This window comes from Oreochromis aureus, linkage group 7 (genome assembly GCF_013358895.1).
Source record: "Oreochromis aureus strain Israel breed Guangdong linkage group 7, ZZ_aureus, whole genome shotgun sequence".
NCBI classification, from domain to species: Eukaryota; Metazoa; Chordata; class Actinopteri; order Cichliformes; family Cichlidae; genus Oreochromis; species Oreochromis aureus.
Window position 1 is genome coordinate 9,915,579 of NC_052948.1, and position 10,045 is coordinate 9,925,623.

Genomic DNA, 10,045 nt, shown 5'->3' on the forward strand with positions numbered 1-10,045 from the left:
ACCCATCATAAGAAAACAACTCTGTTTATTTCCCCCTTATGGCATTAATAACAAGTGAGGAAAACGCTCCTAAAACTGTGCCTTACAAGATGGACAGCTGGATCTCCACTGGAAAACTCTGGTGCACTGTTTCGCTGATGAGACAGAGAGAGAGAGAGAGAACTAAAGAAACTCTAAAGTTAACGTAGAAAGTCTGACCATTTGTCTCTAAATCATAGATCGGAATGCAGGATTTTTAATTTTTAACAACTGGCTGTGAAGAGCTGTGTCTAGACAGATGGCAGGAGAAGGGACGATTGGCACAGGTAAAGTGATCCAGAGAGGGAAGAAAGAATGCGAGGGACAGAGCACGTGAGAAACTCTGACACAGAAAGAGAGAAAGAAAGAGAGGAGAAAATGGTTATTGTGAAGGGGGGGAGATGGGGGAGGAGGGGAGGTTGTATGTGTTAATACACAGGAACACTGCATCAAACCAATGCACTGCTCTGAGGCTGGCTGAGCAGCTATGAGGAGTGCGTCAGCAGTACATTCACGTTCCCACTGAAGGACAAAGGGAGGGGGCAGAGCGAGCATCTTAGCTGCCTGCAACACCGACACACATCGAAGGGGGGGAATAGAGAAAAAAGAGAGATTGGAGAATAAACAAGAAGAGGAGATGTGGATTAGAATGCTGCTCCTGCTGTTTCTCTGACGGTGGGCTGCCTGTTAGAGCGCTCGCGTGCCTCTCCATCTCTCTCTCTCACACACACACTCTCCTTCGCACACTCTATCTTTTTCTTGCTCTTGATCTGTCAGTGGTTCTCTCATTCATTCTCTTTCGGTCTCTCTTTCCCCCCTCTTTCTCTCTCTCTCTCTTCTACTCTGGCTACTGCAGTAGTCCACCAGCCAGCCGCAAGTCTGACAGCCACACACATGGCTAACTGCCACAACTTACTACCTCAGTCCTGGAGAAAAAACTAACAAAAAAGCAAGCAGAAGACCACTGCAGGACGCAGCCTGGGGGACAAAGAGCAAGCGGAGAGAAGGATCCTCAACACCATTCTCTGCTTATGGATACAGATACGGAGCCCACTTCCACACACATCCTTCAAGCGTAATCCTCTCTGCATTCTCTCATTGCAGAAGAGGACAAGAGTGCTCTCTCTCTCTTCCAACAGCCTTTTGCGAAGCTCCAACAGCGCAGCGTATCCTCTTCTACACCCCCTACACAGCGCCACCATCTCTCCCACCACCCCCAGCCCCCCTCCCCCCAGGAGGAATAGACGGATTACTGCTAGCTGTGCACACAGCAGCCTGCAGCTGCTCTGACCAGGGCCAGCCCAACATTGGGAGGAAGCAAGAGGAACACAGAGGAGGAGAGGAGAGGAGAGGGGGATGACTGTGCCGGGAGTTCTTTAGCCTTTTTCTGTCTCTCAGTCTCTGTCACAACAGGGCTAATCAGCGACCGACAAGCCCTTGGCAAAGTCACAGTGAGGGAGGTCTCTCACCCAAACAGGCGACCAGCCGGACGAGCCAACACATGTATCAGGACCTGACAGAACTGGGGATTTTTATTCATTTCACTTGGTCACTTCTTCTCTCCTCTTCTGTCGTGTTTAACTGCGTTATGGATCGTTGTGATTTATCTACAGTGCAGCTGCATTTTGGAGTCTGCTGCCTGACAGGGGGACAGTTGGTGGGGGCAGAAGGAATCTGGGCACCTGCTAAGCCTTCATGGCCTTACTGCTGTCTGTGAGTGTTTTCCATGCTGCTCTCAGTCTTTAATATCAGGAGCCATTTTGTACCCTTGGCTAATAGAGGGCCACACTACTTTCTTAAAAAAGGAAAAAGAAGAAACCATCTATCTCATGCCATTCTGTGGAGAGGAATTACACATGAATGCTGTATGTGACTGTTGTGCTTAACATTTGGAAAGAGGCAAAAAGGAGGACTTTCAAACTAATGAGGTACGTCACTGAGACTGTTACTCAACCTATTTCTTACATTGCTGCATTGCTTTTCTTCTGTTTCTTCTCTTGTATTAATCTCTCTCACTCTCTCTCCTTATCTGTCCTCCTTTTTTTCCCCTTCATTCCCTCACACAACAATTTTGATGCAGCATCTCCCTGCACTGTCGATGGAACTTTGGAGCCTTGAGTTGCTCCAGCCAGGCTAGGGTGGTCTGTCGTTTGGTGTGTGCCATATCCCCCCACCATGCAGAATAATGAGCCCTCCACACCATGAGTCCTCTGGGCCAGGTTAGTGTGCAGCCTACCTGGAATGCAGCCCTGCTCGCCGTGCTTTCCCTCATGGTGCCTGCCTTCACTATGTGCCAGTCCACAGGCCCTGAGTTCGGCTCAGCTAAGCCACAGAACTGTCCAGGTGTGTGCTCCTGCACTAACCAGCTCAGCAAGGTGGTGTGTACCCGCAGAGGGCTGATTAGGGTTCCTCCTAACATCCCAGCCAACACCAGGTACCTGAACCTGATGGAAAACAGCATAGAAACCATACAGGCAGATACATTTAGACACCTGCATCACTTGGAGGTACTACAGTTGGGCAGGAATGCTATCAGGCAGATTGAAGTGGGGGCCTTCAATGGCCTGACCAGTCTCAACACCCTGGAGCTGTTTGACAACAGACTGACAGTCATACCTAGTGGAGCTTTTGAATATCTGTCAAAGCTTAGAGAATTGTGGCTTAGAAACAATCCCATTGAGAGCATCCCCTCTTATGCCTTTAATCGTGTCCCCTCACTCATGAGACTGGACCTGGGAGAGCTGAGGAAGTTGGAGTACATCTCAGATGGCGCTTTCGAGGGCCTTCACAACCTGAAGTACCTGAACCTGGGGATGTGCAATCTGAGGGAATTTCCCAATCTTTCACCACTGGTGGGATTGGAGGAGTTGGAGATATCAGAGAATGTTTTCCCTGAACTGAAGCCTGGAGCATTCCGTGGCCTCAAGAATTTACGTAAACTATGGATTATGAACTCTGCCATTACTATGATTGAAAGGAATGCATTTGATGACATCACAGCCTTGGTGGAGCTTAATTTAGCCCACAATAACCTGTCGTCTCTCCCCCATAACCTCTTCACCCCCCTGCAGTATCTGGTGGAGCTACATCTTCATCACAACCCATGGCGATGTGACTGTGATGTAGTGTGGCTCTCTTGGTGGCTCAGAGAATACATTCCCACAAATTCCACCTGCTGTGGACGCTGCCACACTCCAGTCCACATGAGAGGACGCTACCTGGTGGAAGTTGATCAAACAACCTTTCAGTGTTCAGCACCATTCATACTTGATGCTCCAAGAGATCTTAACATTTCAGCAGCAAGGGTGGCAGAGCTTAAGTGTCGCACAGCTGCCATGAGCTCAGTACGATGGCTTCTCCCTAATGGAACTGTATTGACCCATGGCTCGGCTCATCCAAGAATATCTGTCCTTAATGATGGAACACTTAATTTCTCCAATGTTCTCCCATCAGATACAGGTGTTTACACTTGCATGGTGAGCAACATGGCAGGAAATTCCAACGCCTCGGCCTACCTAAACGTCAGCAATGCTGAACTCAATACATCTAATCTGTCCTACTTTACCACTGTAACGGTGGAAGTTTTGGCGCCCACAGTGGAGGAGACCCCTAAACCCAAGCCCACTGTCCCTGCATCACCCTCTGTATTTCAACCTGTCTTTATCTCCACACCTACTGTGCTATTTCAAAACACTCAGACTCCAAGGCAGGTATCAATTCCCACTGCCAGAGTCCCTCGTGAGCCAGCTGCCAGCCTGGATGAGGTGATGAAAACCACCAAAATCATTATTGGGTGTTTTGTTGCTGTTACCTTGCTGGCAGCTGCCATGTTAATAGCGTTCTATAAGTTGCGCAAGAGGCATCAACAGAGAAGCACCGTGGCAGCAGCCAGGACCATAGAAATCATACAGATGGAGGAAGAAGTTCCTCCTGTTCCACCGCCCACATCTGGATCTAGTGGCTCTGATGACACAGGTTTAGTACTGCCTACACTGGTGGAACACAACAGCAACACCTTTAAGCCTGGGTATGTGTCCTCCTCATCCCGCCAGGGCGGTTACGGTGCCCATTGGACTCAGAACAACTCTCTTCACCGCTCTGTTAGACAGCATCACAGCCACATCAGCACCATTGCTGATCCCTACGTCATTAAGACTACTCATGGCAAGGACAAGGTTCAAGAGACCCAAATCTGAGTAACGCTCCCTATGGATTTATGTCTGACTCTGCCCGAACCTCTCCCCTCATCTCTGCTCACCAGTCCATGCAATAGAATGCACAAAGAACAGAACGGTAACTTTCTTTTGTACAGAAGTGCAAAACAGAGACATTTTTTGTTTCTTGTACATGCCTATACATAAGTATATAAATATGAAAAAATAAATAAATAAATAAATATATATAAATAAAACTACCGTCAGGCAGTGGTGAGACATGCAAATTATATTAGAAAAGAAAGTAATTTGAAACTATTTTCTAATAACTGGTGACTTCTATTTAAAAAATGGATAATTAATTGCTTTTTTTTGACTGAAAAAAGGAAAGTTGTGATGTCTAGCATAGGAAAAGAGGCATTTAGTTTGTTTTAGACCATATTTAGGAGGCAGTAAGAAGCTCTTTGCAAAGGCACCAGTTTCTAAATCCAGCCCCAAATGGAAGCTCCAGTTTTAACTGTGCCAAATATTATATGCAATAAAATGGTATTTCCAAACTAAGGAGTTTAAAAACACACAAAGCAAATTCTAGATAGATACAAACATTTGTCCAATAGCAGCATAATGGCACAGATAGATTGTGCTGTTCAGTAGCTATCAGCCAAATGCTTTTGGACTGCAGTGAATTTCTGCAGCTAAGGTTTAACCCTCTGTTCGCTGGAGTTCAGCTGCGTTTATTTGACAGTGCCAGTGCTTCTTAGTTGTAGCGTATCTAAACATGTTTATTTAGTGTGCACATGATTCCCCACTGGTTTAACTGGCAAACGTGGAATGCAGGCTAATAACAGTTGTTGCAAATATGTTGATCTGTTATTGTTTGCATTTTGTATTATTTTTTCCCTTAGGTTTTGACATGCTTCTTATTGGCTTGTGTAGTGTTTAGGGCTAATTTAGTAATGCATTACAGCAGTTGCCTGACTTGTCTCCGCAAGGGCTCATTCCGATGCTAATTTTTCAAAGGAACAGACATGTGGTGCAGTGATACAGGGCTTTGCTGACCATTCTGCTTTTGGAGAAAAACAAAGAGGGTTGAGGTAAAACAAAATGAATGTCTGATGATACCGGGACTTTTCCATGGACTACATCGAAACATTACTTTGTGTTTCTTTTTCTTTAATGTTTTATTTTTAGCAACACTATTTTTATGGAGAGGCAAAGGAGGCTATGAAAAATAAAATCTTTGGTTTGTATTTCTCTAATCAGAAACACTTTCATCTAATGTTTTTCTTTTCTTCTCTCTGAAAATATTTCCATTTGTGTGTAAGTTGTTTAATCGTAAAGGCTGGAGGTAGTATTGTAAATCGTATCTTAGCCAACACCCCCATCTTACGGTCCTATGCATTTACTTAGTGTCTGCATGAATGGGTCTTTAAGTAACTGGTGTACAATGCTGCATTATACCCCACAGTGGGGCTCTATGCAGGTCAGATAGGCTGTTGGTCTTTGATGCCTCAGCTTAGTTCTTAACATTGATTTCTCAGTGACTGTGAAGGGGAAAAATACATGTATCCCACAGTTCTACGGTTCGTGGGTTTCTTTTCCTTACGCATTCATCTGCAGGTCATACTTCTTACCTGAATGTGTCATTTATGGAACAAAGAGAAAAAATATTGGGGGGTTTTAATGATATGAGTCCAACATTATTTTTCCTCAGCAAAACAAGTATTGCATTCCAAATGCAGTCTCAATATATCACTTAAAAATGAGAAAGCAGGCATATTTTTAGTTTTTTTTTTCTTTTTGCAGATGCTGTATGTGTCAGTGCATTTCTGAGCAATCTGGTCTTGACATCACGCAGCTAAAAGGCCAGCTACCATAAATAAGCGTGGGCAGTCTGTGGTGACTGAAACGGCTTACCCATGATGTTATACTGTTGCTCTTCATACAAACACTCATCAGTCCTCCTTATTTCATACTGATTTTGACAGATGCTGTTCAACCCTCCACATTTCTGGTCATTTCAGAGTTTTATGTTGCAGTGAAAAAGTACTCCTGCTGAGACTATTTAGGGATGAAGAGGAAATTAAAGTATGACCCTTCTGATAATTATGGTGCATGTTGAGTTGACAGGAACACCAATGCTTCATTTTAAAGCTCCAGGCCAGCCATCCAAGACACTTAATAATTGGTTTTAAAGGTACTGGGTGATGTAATATATAGATACTTAATTTACTATGACATTTACACTAACGTGACTGCATTACAGTTTATTTCTGGTGCAGTAAAAGAAAACAGGAACAACAGCTATGCATGGTTTGAAATATAGGTTGATTGAGAATGAGTTTTCTAAGGATAAACTCTTGTAAAGGGAAAATTTTTTAATTATACATGTTGTTGCCTCTCATCCAAAGTCGAGCCTTTAGCCCCCTGTGACCCTGAACTGGATAAGCGGTTAAGAAAATGGATGGATATAAATAACGCTGTACAATATGTTGCAGGTGTTGTTTAAATACCTACAAATTTTTGAAGGTTTTCTAAATTCTCAATGAACAGCGAGGTGTTTTTGTTTTCTGGCAGCACACCTGACAGTGTGCAAGTAAGGAAGGGCCTCAATAAGCAGATGCAACTCAACTGTTTCTTCACTTTCCTCAAGAAAATGCAAGGATGATCGACTACTGAATATTCAGTTGCCAAACAGAATGTGGTGGCTGTTTTTTTGCGCTGGCAAAACAGAGTGTTCTTGGTTGTTAGAGTATGTGTGGGTTGAAAAAGAGCAGACTCTTATTATTTCCCCCAGCACAGCATGGTTCTTTGGCCGTGCTAGCATCTTCATAAGAGGCTACTGGCTGTTTGCAACGCCTTTAATGTGCCTGATAACAAGGCACATATAAACATTGACAACAACTTCCTTTCTTCTTCTTTTCTTCCTCCTCCGTCTCTTCAGTGTTAAGAGCAAAAGCAGAGAAAAGTCAGAAATTAACTTAGTACTATCAACTATTCAGTCAGTTTAAGTTTGCTTCCCTGTTGAGTGTGAGGGGCTTAGGGTGGAGTGGAATGGCCAGTGTGTTAAAACAGGGATCGAGGGATTTAAAAAAAACTTTTTTTTTTCTGTATGTCGCCTTGTTGTAAATAAGATAGGAAGATGGCCTGCCATAACTGCTGCCATCTCTAACTGTTTTTCAATTAATGATTCAGTATGAAATAGATCATGTTTGAAGGTTTGTAGGCTCATCTGTTTGGTACACAGATTTGCATACGTCCTTTGAACCCACTTGCTTTTTCCCTTCTTCTTTTTTATTTACTAAAGGGTTAACGATAAAACGTCAAATATATGATTACTTTTTTTAAGGAAACAGCGTGTCACTAGCTCTTGTTCTTGCTTTACACTTTGCAGGATATGGAGGTAAGTAAAAAAGAATCTGTAACTTGCCACCATATTATTCCAGCTTGATAGGATCTGCAGAGAAACAACAAGTAAAAGGCTTGGATACGGCTCTATGGCTTGCATTCTATGAGGTTGAGGGTTTGTTTGGAACACGTCCTTGAGCCCATAGATCCATATCTGTTGATGAAGTCTCTTGCAGAAGAAAAGTGTTGGTCAGGTGGCAGAAATGTTGCCACAGTCTCTCCGTTGACTGATGCCTTTTTGTGCCCACAGAGGGATTGTAATGATCCATGGTACCCTTAGAAGTGAGAAATTGTCAGGACTCATCCCTCTCTCAACGCTTGATTGGACTCTTTTATCATACCGCAAAGCTTTGGCCTGTGTCTTTGTTTTTTAAACGTTTTTTTTTTTTTTAACTAGGGCAGAATGTGCACAAATTCAAAAGATTAAAAAATGTAAGAGAATGAATAACCTTGAATCACATTGTCAAAATAATATGTACAATGTTTTGCAGTTTCACTGGCTATTGGTGTTGGATCAAGGAAAAATTAATACTGTTAATACATCAAACAGAAAATGTAAATGCAAGAGGAGACATAGCAGCTTATATACATATAACCACATAAATCTACAGTTAGTTGACAAATAAAAGGCAAGTGCAAAAGTTTGATTTTCAGTTTTTTAGTTTTGCTAGACTGTATTTTTTGTTGCTGCAATTTTCTCAACTTTTTATGAGTAAGCAAAGTACTGCAGGTACATTTAGCTATAAGTAGAGCCAATCGTAAACTATATTTTATGATTCAACTGCCAAGAAATTGTTGAAATTATTGATGAGCCCTCATACCTCCACTAAATGAAAATCTGAAAATCTTCCACAAGGATATGTGGATCTGGATTTTTTTTATTACATATTAATTTATTTTCTTGAGAACACCAAGATCTCCTGGATTTTACCTTAATTTGATATGTGTTTGCATATGAAACAAAATTTCTAATTTACCCCATCTCACCTTACATTTGTGAATCATATTCCATATACTTAAGTTTTTGATGGTTTCTAATTCCTCCACGATGCTGTGTACACCAGGTGAGTGGCCTTCTTCTTTGAAATAATGAAATAATGCTCTCAGTTTTACTAAGCCACTATGAACAAATTATTCCAGGTTTCTCCTATGCACTAGAAACGATTTGAGACTTCATCAGAGAAGGACATTCACTCAGTGTTGGTCTGATTCAATGAAGAACATTAACATGTAAAGCCCTTGTGATATCTATACATATACTAAATAAGATTCCACAAAAAGGAAATAAAAAATAAAACATAAGGTAAGGTGTCACTACAATTATATTGCCTCAAAGTAGAGACGCAGTTTGCATCCTACTGAACTGCACTGTATTGTATAAGTCAGTGTCACTGGAATGTAGGCCACAGTGCTCTCTTTGAACCACTGCAGCTCAGGATAAGGGATGGCAACTGGAGGTTGTTCCTGAAGGTTTAATTCTCTGTCAGTCCATCTGACACGCTTTATATTTTTCGGAGGGGTGTATGAGTCTGTGCGTAAGTGCCTGTGTGTGTGTGTGTTTTTTAAGTGTCTTCTATAGCAGAGTCCTTCATGTTATTTTAATCCCTCTCATTCATGACTATAAAGGTAAAAGTGGAACTCATGCATGATATACTGACAAGCAATGTATGCTCACAGGGAATCCTAAAGCAAGCAATAATGCTAAAAAAATATCATATTTGTAGAAAGGCTATATTACATCTACAGATATGTAGATATGATAAGTAAAGATTTGGAGGCTACAGTTTGGACACCATTTGACTGATTTAATCAAGTTGTGACTTTTATGTCTGCCACAGAAAATAGCAAGGTGTATATTACAGGTATTGTTCACAGATCCTATCTCTCTCTGAAAAAGAAGCAAAACAATTACATCTACAAATACAGTAGATCTTCTGATATCAAAAATAGAAAGCAAACTACCTGACATGTGTACCCCTAATCTTCTTTATTCACCACCAACTGACCCACACACAATGTGTGTGAGTGTATTTGTTTATGAGAGTATTAGAAACAGTTATCTAGGGCACACAGTATATTATGATTACCTATTTTAGGGCTTCAAATCACTGCTTTACGTAACTTTCCTCTGGCAGTGACTACGTAGCACCGAAGGAAGAACTGGGCTGTTACACAGTGACTCAGGGATTAAGTAAAATTAAAAGAAGAATGTTTACATTTGAGATTACATCTCCAATTGAGCCCTCACAATACATTGAGATTTCAGGTACTACAAAGCTAAATCCCTTTTGTTAGCTGGTCCTAAGACTTACTGATCAAATAACTTTATACCATTCAACTTCAGACCAAGACTGCATTCTAACCCCTAATCCAAAATCGTTGTTTTTTTATCTGAAGCATCAAATAAACTCAGGACAAAGCTGGGAAATTCAAGTAGGGACACTATCTGCAGTGGCCCTTACTCA

The 10,045-nt window shown here is 42.0% G+C and overlaps 1 protein-coding gene across 1 annotated transcript; it reads left to right on the forward strand.

The window, feature by feature from the left end:
* The first annotated feature begins 832 nt into the window (after positions 1 to 832).
* lrrc4.2 (leucine rich repeat containing 4.2) lies at positions 833 to 5,380 on the forward strand. Its single transcript, XM_031737310.2, has 2 exons — positions 833 to 1,946; positions 2,099 to 5,380. Exon 2 carries the CDS (start codon positions 2,220 to 2,222, stop codon positions 4,212 to 4,214), a length of 1,995 nt encoding a protein of 664 aa, XP_031593170.1. The 5' UTR covers positions 833 to 1,946; positions 2,099 to 2,219; the 3' UTR covers positions 4,215 to 5,380.
* Positions 5,381 to 10,045: the final 4,665 nt, after the last annotated feature.